At 40.3% G+C, this 23,013-nt stretch overlaps 1 protein-coding gene across 2 annotated transcripts in view; it reads right to left on the reverse strand.

The window, feature by feature from the left end:
* The window catches only part of zcchc7 (zinc finger, CCHC domain containing 7), a 52,180-nt gene that overhangs the window by 28,716 nt on the left and 451 nt on the right, over nt 1-23,013 (reverse strand). The window contains exons 2-4 of one of the 2 annotated variants that reach the window (XM_005456849.4): nt 19,705-19,769; nt 18,289-18,844; nt 16,767-16,977 (exon numbers count right to left, since the gene is read on the reverse strand). In XM_005456849.4, the coding sequence (XP_005456906.1) occupies nt 16,767-16,977; nt 18,289-18,798 (721 nt within the window). In that variant the 5' untranslated portion in view covers nt 18,799-18,844; nt 19,705-19,769. The remainder of the gene's footprint in view (nt 1-16,766; nt 16,978-18,288; nt 18,845-19,704; nt 19,770-23,013) is intronic. The other variant, XM_005456848.4, reaches the window with a different exon arrangement.

Genomic DNA, 23,013 nt, shown 5'->3' on the forward strand with positions numbered 1-23,013 from the left:
TGGGTACTGCCTACTCCTGACAAGGTCATTTCGTTAAACTGAAGTTTGATGAAGTTGTGCCTTTCTTGCCATTACCAGTCAAAACCAGCTGTGACATCATGATGTAAAAATGATATTATTTGTGCCGTGTGTTATTTTTTACTATACTGTTCACAATCACACTATCCTCAATGATTTGAATCACCTCAGCCAATATGTAAAATACTGTTTTGTAAAAAAAACAAAACAAAAAAAAAACAATGTATATCTGTGGATATAAACATACCTAGAGCCTGAAAAAACGTGAATGCTTATGGTCTATCTGTGGCAAATATTTGCATCATTTACAAAAGGGATTTACTGTAATCTGTCTGGAATGAAAGAAAAACATTCTTAAGGGTTATGAAAACCTTTTTCCATGATTAGATTCTTAAGGCAAAAAAGCAAAGCAAACAAAGTTTTATTTCAGGGTTATAATAGTTTACAAGATAAGAGATAAGAGATATTTGGGGATATTTCATTGTGTTCTTTTCACTGGTATTAACTGGGCAACATAAAGCAACGTATGAATCTCAATTTTATGAGAGCAATAAGATTGTATATGCACATTTAAATCTGACACCTGTTCACTCCTTATGTAGAAAACGATTCAAGCTTTGAGTACTGCCATCTTTATGAGCAACATATGAGGATGTTTAATTTCTAGACTTTATTTACAATATTTAACAACTAGGGTGTCTTTGTTTTTACCTCAAGAGAATCAAGTCTGTCTGTCTGCCACTGTAAAAAAAAAAAAAAAAAAATCACATAGGAGGCTTTGCTTTATATGTCTGTGGGTGAATTTCATCTATGCTATGTTGCCAAACCAGAGAGTCAAAAAGGTTTACAAGTTTGTAGCTGAAATTGAATCCAAGGTTAAAGATGGGTGTCATCAATTGAGAGCAGCACCTCGTCCATATATGGATCTTTAAAATTGACCCACACTTGTGCCTGTAATTTTACACATATTCCTCCTGTCAGTTCAACAGGTAAAGGCAAACTGTGCTACTCTGTCACTTTACCACCGCCCAGGAGGCATACTGATATACTTGCAAGATAAAGCACAGAAGTGCATAGATACCTCTTATTTTTAGTGTAATTAATAAGAAATCAATGGAATACAAAAATATCTTTTAAAAAAGAAAATATTTCTTTCATGCTCGTGATGTAAAGACATGTCATCCTGCCAAAAACATCATGAACTCAAAGCATAACTCAAGAGAACATTATATCAAATACTATAAGATAAATTAAGCTTTATTTCAAAAATTGTGGTCATTACCACAGAACCTAAAGAAACCAGCAACTGTAATGGTTTTGACCCTCGGCAGATAATCAAAGGCAGTAGATTTAAAAACAGCCAAAGAGACAGATTTTTTACACATCTGCTTGGGTGGTCAAACTATTTCTTTCCGCTCCAAGATTCTGGAAAACAGCCCAGAAAGCGTTCATTAGCCTCACTTTGATAAAACAGGATGAAATTACTATCAAAGACAATGTTTAAAACTAGAACCAAAATGATTTTCCACTAATTTTTTGCCAGTTGGGTGAAAAACCGATGACGGATGCCATCACCGTGGTCCCTGTTGAATCTGCCTTGTGTTCGGCAAACACATATTTCAACACAGCCCATCTGATTATCTGATATATCCACCACCCGCGCCCCCTCCTCCGTGACACATCGAGCGCTCACCCCCTGCCAGCCTGTGCCACCTCCTCCCCTCCTCTTCACCCTCTTCCACGCCATGTTGGCAGGCAGGGCAGGGCAGGTGGCCAAACCTGTCAGTCAAAGTACCATCGCCACGCGGCAGCACCACAGACACCAATTACCACACAGCAGGGGCGCGGCCTGGCAACCGCATGGCAACCACATGGTCCAATCAGGGTACACAACAACGGGGACCAGAGAAGGCCAAGAAAAGTGAACGAGGCTGTGTGCCCCCGGTGTGCCCGTGTACGCGTTTTCGAGTTATCCAAAACTGAGCCAGAACGTGTCCGGGACTGACAGGAGACAAGTAGTCACTGTGTCTTTTTAATATCCGTTAGCTGCCTCTTTAGCGCAGATTTTCAATTCAAACTAGAACTTATCGCCATCAATCTGCTGATAACCAGAGTGGCTCTTATTAAAGACACAGTCCTGACTTGTACCATCATATCGTCACCGATGATTCAAAAAAAGAGGTTGAATTGAAAATTGACTCATTTAACTGCCCATAAATATGCTTGGATGGCTGGTGCTGATGACACATTACATGACAATAAAAAAAAAGAAGTTCCAACTCATATTTTTTACATAACACTGTTACTATCACAATGATTTGTTCATGTCTCAGTATCGGATTAGATCATTGTCTGGGACTTTAACAGCCGTGAACTTGGGAGATTATAGACTGATTTAAAGCTACAGCAGCACTTTTTTTTTTTGGCTGTTATGAAAAAAAAAGACGCAAGAGAAGGTTCAGTCTAGGAGAATTATTATGAATAACTGTATTTTTATAGACACTATAAGTGGAACAAATGCATATGTATTCACAAAAATTTAAGCTTCATACCAAACAGATTTATTAAAAGATTAAAGTCTGACTAATCAATTAGCCAGTCAAAAGTTTTTTGCCCATTAACTAATTGTTTAACATTTTTTAATGAAGCTTTATAGTTACGCCTCTAAATGGTAAAGCCATGCAAATAAACAATGACTACATTGCAAAGGGTTGCCAGTGCCCAACCAACACTCCAAAATCCAAAACTAGGACTAAAATTTTCCAACTTTAAAGTTTAATCCTTTGTGCTTATATAATTGCCTACATGAAAAAAAGCTTCAGCTTCATTAAAGCTACCCATATGTTAAAAAAAAAAAAAAAAAAATCAGGATGGAGTTTCCCTAAATCAGTGTTGTGGTAGAGCAGACTATAGTCAACAAGTATTTTATGGCTAAAGTCATACTTGTGTAAGTGAATGCAAAATGTCAAAAACATACAAAAAATAAAAAAATATCTGACCAAATTATTCATGGTGCCCCTTTTGTCTTCTGTGGCACAACACACCAACACGCATCGTCTGTGAGGGGCAAATATATTTTAATAAAACCAGTGAGTTGCAACCTCAATTTCATTTTGATGAATTTCCTCCTGCGGGAGTGAGCCAGGCAGTGGGCGGGAGGGTGGAAAGGCGGGAGAGGAAGCGGGGTGATGGGGGCTGGGAGGCAGATAGAATTTTCATGATTGTTATTTTTGTTATTATACAGAAAGAGGGGGGAGTGGGTGGGGTGGGGTGGTGGTTGATAAACGGCGTTGGTTAATCTGAGCCATTCTGCGGAGCGCTCCATTATCGGGCAGGTTGGGCACGTCGAGGGGGTTATTTTTCCGAGGGATCTTTGGCCCCGGTAATTAAGCTCCATTCACCAGGCCCTGTTCCCCAAATTAAAAATTTGTCATTAAGTGGAATTTACCATAATGCCTTTTTATCTGCCGGCGCTTCAGCATGTGTGCATGGATGGGTGTGTGTGTGTTTGTGTGCGTGTGTGTAGGAGGGGCAACAGCAGAGGGCAGCCAATAAGGGGTTACACTCTGGTCTCATGCACATACAAGCACATACATGAATACCCACACACACTTTGAGAAGAAATGGCAAATTAAAAAAAAGAAAAAAAGAAAAAAAGAAATAATCCTGGACAGCAGCGTGTGTATGTGTTCGTTTGCAAGAGGAAACGCGCGCGCACACACGCGCACACACACACACACACACACACCCCCCCCTACCTACCCACACCAACAAAGAAACCCTTTCAATCCTTCAAATCCACAGCCTTTAGGGTAATTAAATAATAGTGCTTTAAAGTTTTAATTTAGATTTGGCTTTTTCCTTCCTCCTCCTAGTGTATGCCGCACAGCCCTCCCTCTCTTACACACACCCAAAACGGCCCGTCACTACTGTGGTTGTAGACTTCAACCAGCAAGATAGCCCCTTGATCGGCAGGGTACATTGGAGGGAGTGAATGATTGAAGAGCAGAATCTTTGTCTCTATAGACTTTATAAAACAATACAATTATTAGTCTTTAATTAGAGCAGCCCCTCTGTGGACCAGGGGACAGACAAAGAACAATAGAGGATTAGAAAGGGAGTGCCTAATATGGCTCTTTTATCACTTCATTCAAATATAGCTGCAACCAGCTGTCCTATGCACCTGGTAGGCAGAAGTTAGAAGTTAGATTCTGGTGCAGAAGGGAGTAAAACTACATCACCTATTTCAAACTAAAAAGACCTAGTATTGATCTCAATTGATCTACAAATCAGTAACTGTCAACAACATATTGCAACATACATAAATATAGGGATGGCCTGGTTGTGGCCTAAGACTTTAAGGATCCATCACATAGCATCTCTAGGCTCATACTGGACCTCTAGATGTCTGTCACTGTTCAATGGTTTAGTCTGAAAAAAAAAAAAATGTAAAAATGACTTAACCATACAATCCCTCCTGCTATGGTGCCACAGATGATGGCTTTAAATTAATTACTGAGTCAAACTAACAATTATGGAATCATTCTATAATAAGAGCTCGCAAACTCTCTTAAACTTAAATAAATAGCTTGAGTTTTCTTTCTTTTATTTTAAACTACATAAAAGACAGATTGAAAGTGGGAAACGAATTATCAGAACCAAAACCGACAAAGGAGTGCAAACTCAAACTCTGATTAACAATGATAGAACTGAGTACTTGCAATATGAAAAAACACAACACAAACAGGACCTGTGATTTCATGTGATGTGGTTGAAAATGTAAAAAGCAGGCTTTTTTTTTTTTTTTGCTTTACACGACCCGAAAACCCCCGCCACTGTCCTTCTGCCTCCTCTTATCAGAGATACATGGATACTCCCCTGACACGTGACTAATATTCCACAATCTTGTGAATGCCACCAGAGAGTATAGGTTAAGAAACAAGGCCCTAAATGAACATCTTGAGGTGGGAGGGGGCTGAAAGAAGAGGAAGAGCAGAAGAGGCGGAGGAGGCTGAAATGGAGGAGAAAAAAAAGAAAAAACAGGAAGATAGCAAGGGGAGGGGGCGGACAGATGGCAGAGGTTATGCCTGGCTGAAAGGGGCAAGACGGGAGGAGGCTATTCAGGATCTGTGTGCGTGCAAAGAGAGGAAACACCATGCCCTCACTTCCCACATGCAGAAGTCATTCTTAAGAAATCCCCTCCACCTCAATCTCAACTCACACCCTCTTTTATTTACTTTCCCATAATTCCTCATTTGTAGACCTCCAAAAGGCATCAGATGAGTTTCAATAAATGTCTGAGCCCCTTTCCTTTACCATCAGCCCGATTGCCTGGCTAAGCTGATTCCATACTGGCTTCAGACTCGGTGATGAACAAAATAATTACATCTTCCAGCATCTGATTGACAGACTAGACTGGTTAAGGTAAACTACAGATAGAGCTGAACAACAACATGCTGTCAAAATCTCCAAGTGTGTCTGTGTGTCTCTCCAAAATACAGCGAATGGAGGAATGGCAGACTGGCAGGGGGCGAGTGCAGAGAGATAGGGGGGGTCTTATTTACTGTCGTTTAATTCGCTCCCCTCTTTTCCATCCATCCCTTGGTTTTTCTGACAGGTAATAAAAAGCAGGAGCTTCCTTGACAAGCCCATTTGAATTTGGATTGAATAATATAACTGTAGGGTTTCCCACATAACGCTCTGTCCAAGCGTGCAGACACCACAGATGCTTGCAGCCCCCGTGCCTGCCAGTCTAAGTGTGTATGTGTGTCAGTGATACACACACACACACACACACACACACACACACACACACACACACACACACACACACAGAGAGGTGCTTACGTCATGGTAGTTAATGCAGCAATAATAATGAATTCCAGCAACTAGCCATCACACCAGTCTAATATGTTAATCTCCACATGTGCCAAACCTTTATTTCTCTTTTTTTTGTCACCACGCTCCCCCTCCTGATTCCCTCTTCTTCCTTCTGCACCTCTCCAAGATCCCTTCATCCCACCTCCTCTTCTCCTCTTACCTCATCCACCAGTCGTGCTACCTCCTTCCACGAACCCCTGCCCCTCCTCCTCTTCCTCTTGCTCTCGGAAGCAGCTGAAAATCCCATTCCCCGTGGGGCAGGCTAAATTGAATTGGCGTGTTTATATGAACAACAGGGCCGTTGCTTTAATATACCTTAGAGTTTATGCCTAATGCCTCCCTGCTAATACCACTGGAGCTTCAACGCTCACTCAACACACATCGCTTTTATGGAAGTCATAAAAGAGACAGAAGAGTGAGGGATGAGGATGGAGAGAGACACTCTGGAAGTGTGCTTGTGTTTGTAAACCAGGGGGAGAAATGAGGAAAGACTGACACGCCCGTTAATGCATCTTAACGAGTCATCTGTGTTTTATCACACCTCTTTAAAAGATCAGCACCTCTCTAGAAACCCACAAACACACACACACACTTCCATACACTCTCTATGCCTCTAGTGTGAATGAATAGAAAGACAGAAGACACAGAATGGTAGGAAAGGGTTTTTCTGGATTTTCTTTTATATTACTATGTAATACTGAACAAATTCCACAGTTTTAGTTGATGGAGTTGGTCATGCTCATCGACTTGCAAACATCGTCCATTTTCTTTTCATCTACCCCCCACTTTTTTCTTCTCCTTTCTTTCGTTTCCCTCACTTGTCGCCTTTCTCTTCTGGCACTGCGTCCGTCTACAAAAGGCCCACAGTACAAAGGACAGAAACAGGCCTGATACACTCAACCCAATTACTATTGATCTGTCTCCACTCCGAGGACAAAAAAAATGCTCACCTGCACGCACACATACATACACACACTAATCTGTAAAGATCAAGTCCTGTAGGTTAAGGGTGGGTATTTGTTCATAGCTGATTTTTAACACTTGGAACAAAAGACTTAAAAAAGTAAATAAAAATAATCCAACTCTTTGAAAGGCTACACGACCCGAAAACAGTGGCTGGTAACACAGATTGTTTAATCAATTATTTGGCACAATAGCTAAAAATTGGAAAAGCAGAGAAGAGGATGACATAAAGGTGAGCTGCCAATAAATAAAAAACATATCTGTAAAATATAAAAACACAGTATTATAAATGTGAATTGAAAGTGCTGTAACACTTGTCTCTTAAACAAAATCTTTTCAGTTTTTCACTGTATTTGAGATATTTCTCTTTCCTTTTTATTAGGTTTAATGTCTTTCCTCTGATTAAAAACAATAATACAAATTCCTCATGAAAGCCAAAATCTGTGAATGCTAGAGAAAGATTTCTTTTATCATCCAGCTAGACAAAAAGTAGTGGTATCAGTTATTTTAAAGTGCCTCTAAATCTGCAACATGATGGGAAAACTTAACAATCAAAGTTCGTCTACAATCTAGATTTAATACTTTTTTCTTTTCTTTTTTTATTTGCTTTTTTTATTTGCTGTTCTTGACAGTTATTATCTTTTAATTGAGTAACCAGAGAAATTCAGAAGCCTGGCTTTGATTAAAGTGTAATTTTGGCAGGATTACTTGTACCACTTGGCTGAAACAACTAAAGCAGAGAGTAATGTGACTTTTGCATCAGCTCCACTTAAATTTTAACTTAATTTAAGACTGTTTAAATCTTGCTCTGACAAAAACCTACATTAATGGAGACAAGAATGACTGAATGCTGTGAAATGTGAATACTCAAAGGATAAAAGTCCTTGAGCTGCTGGAAACCCTGAGGACATTCCAGCTGATCCGCAGGGAAGAATGGAAAAAAAAAAAAGCTACATCAGTATGTTGGCCGCGTTAAAACCCAAAGGCTTTTTGATCCTCAACCAAAACCTTTAAAAGTTTGTAAAGCCCAGCTCGAAGGTGCATCCACACACACTTAGACACACAAAACTAGTATCACATTAAGTGTGTGATGAACTCTGCATGTTGTCTGGAAGCCTGTGCCGAAATATCAATGACTAAACTCCCCAACGAGTCGGTAACTATCTCCTTCGCTCTTGATTTTATCCCCAATAATTAATTTTCTCTCCCAACGCCGACTTCGGCTTTATCGGTCGCTCGCCGCCAGAATCTCAGCATTCCATTTAACCATAATCCCCCGGATAAAGGGGCGGCCTAGGTGTGCAAATGCACAGGCATGCGTGTGCGCAGGAGCACACGCACAGGCGAAGGCTTAAACTTCACAGACACAAACCGGTTACACATGTGTGCAAGGAGAGTTAATCATACAATGCTGAGGAAATTTGATAAATCACACATATAGACACATTAAACCTCTTTACAGGAAGTCTGAATGTAGACTGGGGGACGTAGTGTCCACTATTAGCCGTGAAACCACCAAAATACATCCTGGATAGAAACTGGATTAACTCAGGAAAAGCCTGCAAACCTGGCATAGCAACAGCCACGTAACCAGGGCTTGGTCTTGTTGTACGGAAGCATGGTTGGGAATGGGAGTGGAGGAATAAAGAGATGGGATGGATGGAGTGAAGGAGGGTGGAGCTGAAGGGTTAAGGGAAGAAAAGCAGATTGTGATACGGATGTACGCTTGTCCTTAGCATGCGCTTGCTGTAGCCATCTGTAGTAGATCATGTTGATATATTATGTTGCCTGTATGAAGTCACGGAAATCTTGGTTGGTCACAATGTTTGAGTTAGAGACAGCAAGCATTTTTTTTTTGCATTGTTTGCATAAGGAATGCAAGTCCATTTTAGTCTTTCAAAAGAGATGTGACCAAAGAAGCATGACATATCCTGCCAGTTAAATACACAATGTTTTAGTGTGTCTGAGAACATCGGCCACGAACTACAAAAAAAAATTTAAAAAAAAAAAAAAAAAAAAAAAGGAAGAAAATGACTGGATAATTTCTTAGATTTAGAGAGCTTTTTCCTTTTACATTTATTTTATCCCACACAGAATAAACACTTCGATTTTTTTTTTCAATTTACTCATGGTATTTCCCCCCCCATGACGACTGCTTAAGCATTTAACGTGTTCCTTAACACTTATATCCTGATATTTAAGGGCCGATTAACTAGCAGACTCTCAGATACTAATGGGACTCCTAATTAGTGCTTTATTGAAGGCAAGTGTGATGGAAAGGTCAACTAGTTAAGCTTACATATGTTATAAACATGCAGAGGGCACTTCCATCAATATGCAGCAATCCAAGAACATATAAGTCAATCAATGAGGGAAACAAAGGGCAAAGAAATCTGCAGAAGAGAAAAGGTGAGTAGGAAAGAAAAAAAAGCAAAGAAGATGAGAGAAGGGTTAGACTGACTGAAATTACAGTGAGTGCCAGCTAGGCCAGACCAGGCCCAGCTGGTCTCTGTCTGACGAGTGCCTTAATTAAGAGACATGGGGAGAAGCCTTGGAATGGCCACATACACACTGCCAGGAGCCTCTGGAGAGGAAACTGCTAAACAGGCACTTTTGTGTGTCTGTGTGGTACACTGCCAAGAATCTCTCTCTCACACTCACACACACACACACACTCATCCTCTGGGACCTTGTGAAAAACATTGCCTTGCTATTATTAGGCAACCCTTTGCATACCGAAGCAAGTGTACTAACCCTAAATGAGGTGTATTTGTGTGTTTGGGGTTCTCCCTCTTATCCTGTTGACTGTTAAACTGAACTTATGATTTCAAAACGGACAGCTCCCCTCTTTGCTAGCGCCGGAGCTCTGAGAAGTAGTAGAGGTGAACCAGAAAGTGAGTACCCCCCCCCCCCCCCCCCCCCCAAAAAAGGGGGGGGGCTAAAAATGAAGCGAGAGGAGAAGGGGTGATTTTGTGGATCCATGACTGCCTTTACGCCCCCCTCACCCTTCCATCGCTCAGTCCTCTTCCTCAGCCCAAAAACGTATTAATATTAATACATATCCCTCAAACCCCGTTCCCTCAATTCCACCATCCAAAAAAAGAAAGAAAAAAATCATCACCCTAGGCTACCAGTTAATAAAGCCCTCTCGACAACCCCTCCTAGCCCAAAAACCAAGGAAAGACAATAAAGGGAAAGTTCTCGGGTCAAATAAAAGAATAGAAATTAATACAGTCCCACGGGACCTCCCTCTGTCCCACTGTCACCCCCCACAATAATTTGATTTCTTATTAAGTGATTGCTTAATTATAATGATTATTATTGGTAATTGTAATTGACATTTTTTTCCTCTCTGCTAGTCTCCTCTGTGTCCCTTCCCTCCCAGTCCTTCATTTAAAGGATGAGACAGTTTGTGAAAACGGCCACATTTTGTGGAACTACTTGACCAAAAGCTACGGTTACGGTACCAAGCGGACTGCAAGGACAAACAATGCAGGATTAAGGTGTTGAGGCCTAGAAGTTTTATTTAATCAGACTTGAGTGGGTTTCTGTGTGCGTGTGTGTTTCTGTTGTGTATTTGTCAAGATGTCTCACACTGTAGCTTCAGGGCACTGTGTCTGCTGCAGGTCTCCGTAGGAAGAAAAAAAAGAAAAAAGATCCTTGCTCTCAGTGGGATATCCTGGTTAAATAAAGGTTCAAGTAGAAGACAGGGATTCCCTATTCAATCCACCCACCACCCCACCCACACAGACACACACATACATACGCATTAAACTACAGTAGGGACCCCCTTGGTCTCCAGTTTATTACCCCTTCCTCCAGGCCACAGTTACCGCAAACAGCCAGTTGTGTGCTATTGCTAAAAGAAGCCCCTCTCATGCAATGTTACATCTCACGCTCAAAAAGACAAAAATCCCAAACCACGGTTCATCAGCGGCAGCTAAAAAAAAAAGCAAAGCGTTGAAAACCATTTCATTTAATGTCACATTCTCTCTCTATTCGGAACTAAAGATGGTGAAACTTCGTTCCAGTGGGCCATGGCACGGTTATTGGGCTCACCTCAGGCGTGGTGAGGCTGACACACACTTTTCTCTTTAGATGCGCACACCTTCACACTCCAACACACACACACACACACAACACATGCAACCTGGCATCGCACCTTCACTTTCGCTCTAAAACGTCCTCTCATTTCTACAATACGACATATTAAAAACAAAACAACCACATTTCATAAAAAAAATATCTCAAATCACAACTAAAAGGGGGGAAAAATTAAACATATTCAAACAATCTTAAATTCGGGAATCAAAATGCCACTCCCTGACTGACAGATGGTGGCTGTGCAAAGGTTTCTGTAAATGTAGCCGAAATGTTTTCTCCTAGATTATATTTAAATGCTGCCCCTCACTCACGCTGAAGAACAAACAGCCACATTAATACAAATGAGCACCTGCACCCGCAACCGCAGATGTCTGTGGGTGTTTTTGAGTCAAAGTTTCCAAGAAAAAAAATAGCAAAATTTTCATAGATTATTTTGACAAAGATTACTTTCAGACAGGATGGCTTGTTCTGTCCAGATGCAGATAAAAGCGGTATAAATAAACTCCAGATATCTGCACACAAAAAAAGACACTCTGCAGTAGAAGCAGCACGGCTGAAATTAAAACATGTCCGTGATAACTAAAAGCAGGGGCAGTATTTTGACCATAATTCTCCAATTTGAATAACAGAAGAAGCAGAAAATGTTGCAAAATATAAAACATTAAAAAAACCTATTATCACTACAATTTCAAAACACATTTTCATAAGAAAATAAATGTGATTATGTCACATACAAAAACCATAAATCTAACATTTAAATGAATTTCAAAATCAATCCATCATGACATTGCGACAACTCATATTTGGCTCAGCCTTGAAACGGTTCATATGAACAGTTTCAAGTGCAGCTGATATGCTGGAAATCTGAAACGGCTCGTGAGACAAAAATTTGCTTTTGTTTTTCCTAAAAATAATGGCGTTTGAACCAGATTCGCAGCTTTGTACAGAGCCACATCAGGTCACGACTTATGTGGGAAGGTTCAACAGCAGAACCATCAGCTACACACAGACGGGGCTGACAGACAGCGCTGGATATCAGTTTGTGCAGACAGAAATCCGGCCGTGTTCGAGCCACTCTGAGATCTTAGCCTGGAGACAAACCGTTCCTGACAGACCGACACCGTGGCCGATGCTTTTCAAGGCCTGTCTCATCCACTTTGGCTTCTACCGCTCTCATCTCTCTCTACACCTCTGTCTGATGCTGAGCTCTACTACCTGTCCGTCCACCACGATTTTTTAGATATAGACTCGAGTGGTGCTTCACAATTTCTACTGCCTCTATCCTGTTCTTTGTCACATATGTAAGCAATTATTTTCCTCAATTTTCTTTATGAAACCATTTGGCAAAAGACGTCCTGAAGCTAAGTTAGAAGCTAAGGAAGAATTCAGCTGTGCTGATTTGCTAATATTAGTACTATAGTAGTAGTACTATTACTACTATAGTAGACAGGGATTCCCTGTATACTACTAGTACTATAATTGTACTATAATATTACAGTACAATTGAACAGAAGAACACAAACACGTCCAATGATGATATGTTTCTATCTCTGAGTTTGCAGGAACAGCATGAGGATTATCCTGCACTATATTTCAGAATAATAAATAACATAAGCTAACATGTTGCACTGTGTACACTCAAAAGCATGTCTAAAAATGCTGCAAGGGGCTAAATAATAAAATCTTTAATGAGTCTACACAACATAAATACATCTTAATAATCAAAAGATGAGCAGTAAATGCTCAATTAATTTTAACAAAATATGGAATACTCAATAAGGAGATTTTTTTTTTTTTTGCATTACAAAAACCTTCTGTTTCATTTACTCGATTCCAAATGTCATTACATTTCAAAGGCCGCTGGCATCAAAATGATTGTTCAATCAAAAGCTTTTTTTTTTTCTTTTTTTTTTAAATATGAAGGCACTGGCCATTCAACTGAATTTCCACCATTTATTTTGCATGCGCTAATATTAGGCCTACACTGTAGTCTCATCTAATTTGCATATCCTCTGAAAAAAAAGGATAATACAAGTCAAACTATGGCACAGTGATTTCATGGTGTATGTGTGTGTGTGTATGTGTGTGCCTGTTCAAACACACTGTGTGGTAGCGTGGGTGTGGCGTTACACCTCGTGTGGCACTGGGCAGCCAAGATAAGAGCTGATCCTATCCATGTCTCCCTTCTGCAGCGCCTGCCCGCCCACCCACACACCCACACGCGCACACACACACATGCACACGCACACCTACTGCACTACCCAACGTGCCATTGTAATCTCATTTTACAATCCCGATGCCCTGTACATAAACGTGCACTCTCACACATAATCAGAGCAAAAAGAAAATACACACACAGCTAAATCCATATTTCACTTTGGGCAAACACTGGCATGCAACTTTAGAGTACACAGACGCTGCAAGAAGCTGCAGAAGAAAGCTTTAGGCCTAAAGTAGTGTGGCTCATTCACACATATCTAAAGCTGAAAACATTTGTGCAACTACTTTCCACAAACAAATCTGAGTATGGAACAGCCTCTCAGGACTATAAAAGATGGCACAGAAAAAATGATGAGGAAAGAAGAGGAGAGAAGTGAAGAGACTTACCTCGCTTTTCTCTGAGTCAGAGTTAACCATTACGTACAAACACACAAACACACTCACTTCTCTCTAATTCACCAAGACTTTCAGTGAAGCACACACGTTGAGACACACACACACACACACACTCAGCCTCACTCTGATGTGATCGGCCACCCTGATAGCAAGCCAGAGCTGACTCTAAGCCTCAAACAAAGTTTGGTGTGCACTGACCAAGATCGAGGGGACAAAAAAAAAGAAAAAAAGCGAAGAAGAGAGAACTGGGGGGGGGGGGGGCAACAGAGAGAGGGAGGGAGGGGGGGAGTGTGACCATAGAGTGAAGTTTAACCACTTACAATTCAAGTTTAGCTTCAGCACACCCCGCCTACACCGCAGATTCATTCACGGGGAAGTAGACGCACACCTCTTCGGGTGGGAAAGGCACTGAGCTGGATTTTGGGAAGACCTGTTTTCGCTCTCTTGTTCCGTCTGGTTGCTGCTGCATAGCTGCCGGACAGGCGGACGGCCCTTGCTCACCCTCCTTCTCTCAACTATCTTTTCTCTCTCTCTCTCCCCCTCTCTTTTTTTGTTTTACCTATTCGTTGTCCTTACAGATCCACCCAGCAGGACCCGCTACTAACAGCCAGGTGACAGATAGCCACTCAGACTGTGTGTGCATGTGTGTTCACGTTCTTGATTAAAAAAAATTATTAAAAAAAAAAAACATATCTAAAGGGGTGAGAAAAGATTAGATTGTAAAACTATGTGAACAAGTGACAACATGTAGGTGGAAGAGGGAGAGAAAGAGGATGAACAGATTAAATTTCTGCAGGCGAGAGGGAGAGACTAAGTGTAGTGAATGTGATTTGATGGTGATGCTGAGATGGGGTCTAGGCGTACAAATACTATTAGTCGCTGCTGTGCAAAATGGTTACACACACACATGCGCGCGCGCACGCACACACACACATACACACACACACACAAACAAATGTAGAAACCAAAGCTACAGAACTCACAACATGGCATATAAAAAACAGAAATCAATCTTTATATTTGAAGCCCTGGTTTATGGATGTAACGATTATGGTTGCCATAAAAATTCAAACAACCATATCTCAGTGACCTAAAATTGGCTTTTTTCTCTGAATTTCTTTTCCAAGTAAAAAAGCTTGTGAAATGAATTGTAAAAGAAGAAAATGATTCAGCATATGATTGTGTTTTTAAACCTACACCATCAGAGAGGTGGAGGCAAGAGGGAATCAAAACTGTGTCCCAAACATACATTCAAGCCAGCTGCAGTGCATACTTCACACAAAGATGTATCAGCAAGCGACATTATCCGTCCAATATTGGCTTGTCACAAATATCTAAATATGTGCTGTCCCATTTAAACCCATCTGAAAACGTGCAGCACATGTAGCAGAGTATGCACCACTCTAGAGAGGTGTGTCTAAATCTGTGTAATTCTTCAAAGAGCTATAAAAACAAATTTTCAGTTGAGATCAACAGACATCTTATTTGATTATTAATTTAATTAACAGGTGACAACCTTTAAAACACAGTACACGACCCTAGTTTGGGAATTTTGCTTAATCATCAAACAAACTGCATGAAGCAAACTTCTGTCTTTTAGCTCTAATGGTTACCAACTTTTGTTTATTTTTTTTAAAACACCATTTATTTCTAAAAGAAGCTTTTTTTTGTTTCAAAGAATTACACAAAAAAGTGAATGATGTATTTCTTAGGGAATGCATCTGCAGAATGGCACATTTGGTGCACTTGGAAATGTTTTACAGTGGCAGGAGTGTGGCTCACTAATGTGTTTTAATCGTTTTCATATAGCACCCCACAGCACCACGAGATAAGCCCTATCGGTTTAGGGATGAATAGAAAATGGTAACCTGGGATCAGTTCAATTTTAGTTTTTGTGCTTTTCAGGATTTTTTCTTAAGATTTAAGAAAAAAAAATCTATATTTTGGCCCGTTTTTGGTGTAAAACGCCCAACATACTCAGGACCAAGTTTGAATTAGTGAGTTGCATAAAATTCAGGCACAGTTCAAGACTACTCAGGCTCATCCCTTAATTTCCTTGCCTTTATTTCCCCCTTTTTGACAAAGTCCCCCCCTCCCCGATTCCTCTCACTTTAAGACCCCATCCACACCACACCCATGACCCCCCATGTGCAGACATGAGGTCAAGCTCCAAAGATCACAGAGAGAAACCAGACGAGAGAGACAGAGAGGGAGAGAAAGACAGAGACCTAAAATCCTCCTTTCCTCCCAAAACCAGGCCAAACCTCAAGCCTTCCCACCAGCTACAGACCCCCTCCTTTAGCCCAGTTGTGTGTAGAGGAGGCAGTGAGCACTCTTGCAGAAACATCAGCCCAGGGAAATTCAAATGAGGAAGAAACGGTGAGAGGGAGAGTGGGAGAGAGAGAGCACAATAGTGAGAAAATAGGATAAAAGAATGAGATGGGAGACCGTTAGGTAGGAGGAAGGAGGAGGAGGAGGGAGCCGGAGAGGTTGCTGAGGCTGCAGGTTAAGATAATGTGTAGATCTGAAGAGATTTGCAGGGAACATTTTTATTCATTTTTTGATTACTCCCATCTTTCCCAAACCTCCCCTCCCTCTCCTCCTGCGTTGCCGTTTCTCCATTTGTTTGTTTTTGGCATTAGCGTTATGACTGCTGGTATCCACGTGTACGTACGCATGCATGCTGATTAGAGCCAGAATATGTTATAAACACAAATATTCACACTTTCGCAGACTCACACACATATATCAATACATAATGCACACAAACATATTTAAAGATGCATCAGAGAAGCGAGCAGCTGGGCAGACGGTGCCAGGAATGCTAAAAGCTTACAAGTTCGTAAACATGCAGACATAGATGCTGCTTATGCACGTACAAACACGCATTCACACAGATTGTTCTCAGTGCAGCCTAACACTGTGCCTGCTTCTTATCAATGGGCCGTGCAGGTAGACTAAGTGTTCTGAATGAACTGGGCCACACAAGAGGTGCAGCCCAAATACAATGCTGTGAAAAGTATTTATTTCATGATCTGAAACATGTAAGCGTGACAAATATGCAAATAAATAAGAAATCCAGAAAGGGGCAAATACTTTTTCACAGCACTGTAGGTCTAAGTATTTCTCAGTACAAACAGGAGTCACGATTGAATGAGGTCACAAAAGACAGACACACAACACACCTGATTCGCTGTGAGACCCTCCTTCCAGGTTGAGTGAGATGGAGTGGTCGCCAACCTGGTTCCCTTGACCGAGGATCATCCAGCTTTCCAGACCATCCGAATCAGATGAATCGGACTCAGATTCGGATTCTGACTCTTCTGAATCCGATTCTGAACTGTTGGACTCCACAGTCACAGGCACACTTGGAGTCCTTTTCCTTTTCTGAGCCCCCTACATGGATGAATTATACACGCAATTAATGTGCATCAGATGTCAAATCCTTTATTTGTTTATTTATTTTTTTACCTTGCAGCTTTACTGAACTGATCAAATGACAAAGCAGCGATAAATAAAGGTGATGGTTTGTGAAACTGCTTTGTCATTTGTTAAACATCATTACTTCACTGCCAGCATTACACCTGCAGCACCTAGTCATTCACAAGCAATGCTACAGCTCAAAATGGAAAACAGCAGTAATTAAGCCTGGTGGCAGTGACCACTGAGAAGTAGCTTGCAAAGGACAGAAAAAAATCAAAAATGAAAACGGAAGCCAGATTTCTGATACTGTCTCACAAATTACAAAAAAATAGGACTTTAACTTTATGGTGACTTTTGCTATGTCTAAGAAGAGATTCATAAAAGTCTTCAAAGTTAGATGTTCACATGCTGGGCGTAATCTATTTTTACAGCTCATTTGAGCCATTGGACATCCTTTTGTAATAAGCTTCATATTCAAGTGACTGGGAATTGTGGATTTAATCCCCTGACCCCATTCTGTGCAAGACCATATGCAAACATTTATCTGCTGCTAGTATGAGGCTCCAGCTGGCCCAGTTTGTCAAAGTTACATTAGTGTCAAAACCTGAAGTAAAAAAAATGGTTTTACTCTTCACACGGACATCTGGCAGACTTACCACTCACACATACTGTCATCAACATTCAGTCAGTTTTGATTATGACTGACAAACTCAGATTTTAAGTTAAGGTTTGACTTAATACCAAAGGCAGCAAAAGGCAGCTGATCTTGGATGGCTGGAGGAGTAACCAGATTGGATGAGCAATTAAGTCCAAGACTACAGGGTGCAGCTGCAAACTGACGTGCTGAGCTTCAACGCTGAGCTTCAGTGCTGTTTCAGTGTCCACAGGAATTGTTTCAGAGGTAAAGCATCTGTTCCTTAGCATGTTTAATCTGCTTAGAGGTGCTTCTTAACACATTTTCTTGTTTATGCATGTCAGAGACAAGTTTGCAGATTGTTTAACTCTACCCTAAGCCAGACGGATTTTTTTTTTTTCTTGAACTGGAAACACCATAAATAAAATACTTTAAAAAAAAGTGTCTTTATTTTTGCATTAAAACGTTTTTTTAAAAACGTATCTTAAATATAAATACTTCTGTGTCAACAACTACTCTGCAAACTTTCTAGTTACTCTGTCACTGTGACGACTGACGCTAAATTGACTTTATCTACAGTTCATCAGCATGGTAATACTGGCTAACAGAGTAAATGTGACACACGGATAGCAGTTCACTTTTTGCTCTACCTGCTGCAATGGGGTGGAAGTCTGCATGCCTCGACCCTTTAAAGCACAGATCCCTTCATCACCTTCAGCGCTGTCATCATCAGAGATTGAGATGACATCAGGGCCGGAGTCGATCACGATGACCTCCTCGAAAAGTGATGATGGCAACCTCTGACCTTTAGAGTCACTTTTCTTCTTCTTCTTCAGTTTGTCCTTTTTCTCTTTCTTCTTCTTCTGCTTCAGGTGTTGCTGCAGGCTGCCATTAGTAGGTGTCAGAGCCTTGATGCCTGTTTTTTCCTCTAGTCCTCTATCACCATCTGTAACCTTATTCTGCCGGGTGTCCTCTCTTTCATGGTTCTGCTCTTCTTCACCCTCCTGCTCCTCTAGTTCCCCAGGGTTGGATGAGTAGTGGAGCTGGCTATAAAGGTGGAACTCCACCTCACTGTTGGCCTCTGACCCATCAGAGTCCTCTTCTTCCTCTTGATAGAGATCATCCTCCAATCTCTCCTGGTCCTGGTAGACACTGTACATCCTCACAACCACATGCACACACCTGCGGAGATGGCGACTTCAGTGGCTGAAAAGCACACAAAATCAACATAATATAGCATCACATTGTCTAACTCAATATCAAGCATCAAATTATAAATTATTAATACACTGCTGTGTTATAGTTGGACAAAGAAGAAGAAACAGCCAGTTTACTTTTAATTAAACAGCCTACAATTATTGACCACTAATTATTATCATTTAGTTTGTAAAGATGAGTCAATCAAATTCTTTTCACATTTCCCAAAGCTCAAAGAAATAAAAGGCTTAATCTACTCAACCCACAATTAAAAAAAAAATCAAAGAGTTTTCTATTATGCAAGTAAAAAACAAAAGAAATTCTTACGCGTGGGAAACTTCACTTTTTTTAACAATTAATTTCTAAACTGCTAACACTGGCTACCATCACCAACATAAACCAGCTTTAGGTAGGCAATCATAACAGCTCACCAACCAGCAGCTCTTTATGCGTGGCTCTTTGCAAAGCATCACTTTGGATTCAGATTCACCTGCTCGGTGATTTATACGGGAACATCACAACCAGAAGGCACAAATAGCAAAATGTGGTTTTACTAGTGTCATAATAGTGTACATTTGTTAATTTTAGAAAAAGATGTGCTCCTCTGCTGCAACCAACCTTTCCCTTAACTGAGCATGTTTTTCAAAAGATTCAAAATTAAATTAAAAAAAAAAATCAAACTTATTAAGTTTTCATTTTGCCTGATATCATCAATACCAATCCAATTCTAGCAATGTTTAGAATTTCTTTTTTTTTTTTTTTTAAATCTGTGCACATGAAATTTTTATATCTCACCCTTCAAATATTTAACACTGATCAACCACGTCAGGTCCACTATACAAGACTAATTAGTAGCCCTACATTATTACCAGAATTGTGCTGTCGTCATTTTCCTCTCTTAAGTTATCTGCCGTGTATCCACAGCACTGTCGAACTGAAGGAGAAACAGGCCAACATCAATTACAGGAAACTTCTGTCTTACTCTGAAAACCATGAGGCCTTGTTAAGAAAGCTGAGTGGACACAGCTCAAGAGCACTCAGACTTTTTTTATTTATTTATTTTTTTAACACGCAGACTTTTTTCCATCGGAGCTGTGTTCATTGGCTCAAGCAAACAGGATCCAACTTTTTTACCTGCCAGGTGACGACTTCAAATAACACTTAACGTGACACCAAAAAAACTGTTGAATTAGCTGGTTACCGCACTGTGTTGTTAATTTTTCCAGTGCTTGTCTGCCTTTTTCTAACACACACACTCACACACATGCAGAAAGTGGACAGAGAAGGGGCACCGGCCCATTGCTCTGTCCAGTCCTGCGTGTCTGTGCCATGATGGCTGGAGATGATTGGCTCCCAGGCCGCACACACACTGCATAAACGCCACGCTACACGGTCACAAGCCGGCCACAAGGGATTAAAGGGACAGAAAATCTTACCGGTTGGTGAGGGGCGACCGTTGTGTTGAAAGTTTCAGCAGCTCACAGGGGCTGGGACCCGACAAATGACGGACTGTGTTTTACAGTAGTGGAATTTAATGTACTGTACTTAAAGGTCGGGTACAGTCATGGTCTGACAACACAGGTGATTCCTCCTAATCTTCTCAATTAAAATGCTACCCGAACAACACCCCTGGACTCTGTTAGCTCCATTGCATCTGTTTTGGTGAAGCAACTCAGCTTCACCAAAACCAAAGAGGGGTTTTCCACAGAAAACTTTTGGACATGCCAGGAAAAAAAAGTGAAGAAAAAAACAACAGGCAAGATGCAAAGGTGTCTAAATTCTATTTAGTTACTTCAGTTTCAATCCTAATCATGATCCTGCTCACAGTCTAAATGTCTGATTTAATATAGATCAGACAGTTAGAATAAAACGCAGTTAGAATAGAATGCAGCAAGCTGTACTCGTCTTCTTAGTGTGGACATTTAGCTAAATCGAAAAATTTAAACAAACTTTAGCATAACTGTTGCACGGATAAGACCTATGAATGCAGCTGAAATGTGTTTTACAAATGCTGCATTAGGACACAATGAATTTAGAGATCAACAAATATCAAGCACTGACGTTTCTATTAGCCAGCTGTGCATATTCACACATGAGTCCCTATGGGTTTACACCGAAACAGGAAATACAAGGTTTAATTTATCTGTAGCTTTGGTTAAAAAAAAAAAAAAAAAAAAGTGAACTGGGAACTCTGAAAATTTACTTCATAGCTGTGAGATTTAACTAATCATAGGAACAGAAAACACCTTCATATTGCTCAATTGTGAATGTGCATGTATCTGAGAAGCTTTAAGTAAAATTCAGGAATGTTAGGTTAACTGGTGATTCTAAATTGTCCAGAGAGGTGACCGTGAGCGTGAATGGTCATTTGTCCCTACAGACATGACAGAAAGGTTTCCAGACAGCTGGGATCCACCTGAGGTGGATGAGCAGTTAAGAAAAGTACATTTTATGTTTCAAGAAAACAAAAAAACAAAAAAAACATTGAATCAACTTCACTGATCTTGTCTTGTATCATTCAGAGCACAATTCTTCAAAGCACATAATCATCTTAATAATTAGGAGGCCATCTTATACTTGCAATACTAAAAGAATGGACAAACTCTATTGAACCAATAATAATCTATTAATGTATTGGTTGGAGGATAATGGCCTATAAGATGCTTGGATTAACTTGATGTAACTAAATGGTCTCCGCATGTAGTTTGCCCAGCTAAGGACTGGTGACTACATTACATATAACACTTTTGCAGTACTTCATGCTATCCAAAAACATATTGGCTGATATACTGACATTGGAATAGATCCATCCATCCTCCTATTTTCTTCAGGGTTGCAAGAGGGCTGGAAACTAACTAAGCTGTCACAGGCTGCGAGGCAGGCATGCCAACTCTACACAGAAAAGCTCCAGACTTCATTCAAACCTACGACCTTCTTGCTGTGAGGCAACAAGTAACACTGCACCACCATACCACCCACTGCAATCTTTAAAAATCAGTATCAATCTGTAAAAATCAGTATCAGCCAGGCATTGAACGAGTTATGTCAAAAGTGATTTCTTATGTTTCTGTGTGTTTTATGTCTGATATCTTTTTCTTACATTGGTACATAAGCTGTCTTCAGAATGATTTTTGAAGGGAGTAATAGATAAAATAAAGACAAGTGTCCTTAAGATTCTGCGTTTTGTACATAGTCTGTGTTCTACATTATAACCAATACCATCCATTTTGGCCACTTATAACTTTATATGGCACTTCTGGCGCAAAATAGGCGCAAAATACCTTGATATCATTCAAGCAAGATATGTCTGACATATTACAGGTCAGCAGTTTGAATACTAGACAATGTTTTGCTAGATATTCACTTTTTAACCAGTGCCATGCAAAAGAGTGATCATCTCCCAAAAAGTGATTTCTAGTGTCTACCAAAAAATGATTGCCCATATTTAACCTGTTGTAAATGACTTATTGGCCTGTAAGTTGTGAAAATTATGTGAAACATATCTTTCATGAATGATAATAAGTAATTTTAAGCCAGAACTTCCCTGCCATAATGTAGAAGATGCAATGAGAATCTGACAAAGCAACTTTTAGATATCATTTATGTATCCCAGTAAACATCACAGTTTTGTAGAACATCACAGTTACAAAAGATATATCTAGTGACCAAAAAGGAGTGGATTGATTTTAATGGAGGTGCAATTACACAGTCATAAAAATACTTTAAAAACAGGTCATTTATTTATTTTATATATAACCCCTCCACGAATCCTGTTGAGTAGAGTTTATTTAACAATTTAAGAAAAAAAAAACAAGTTTAAAACATACACACAAACATCAGAAGTCGCCTTTTGCACAAAACTGGTGCCACTCTGTGTAATGTCGCCTTTTGATTATACATAAATGTTTCTTTATTTTAGTGAATGTGTGATTATGCTAAGGTTGCGATGTGCAGTTTATAACATCCACGCAGTCATTTGACTTGAGTTAGGTTGCCAAAAACAGACTAGAGTGACAGGCTGACATCTCGGACATCCAGCAGCCTGGTTACACTGCAGTGACAAACAGAAACTTCAGTTTTATAACTGTGTACTCTGTGTAGTTAGCCTAATGGTAAGCCCGGCTAGCTCAAAGCTAACGAGCTAGCTTACTGGGGAACATGCTAGCTGTTTATCAGAG

Source organism: Oreochromis niloticus, linkage group LG6 (assembly GCF_001858045.2).
Source record: "Oreochromis niloticus isolate F11D_XX linkage group LG6, O_niloticus_UMD_NMBU, whole genome shotgun sequence".
Lineage (NCBI taxonomy): Eukaryota > Metazoa > Chordata > Actinopteri > Cichliformes > Cichlidae > Oreochromis > Oreochromis niloticus.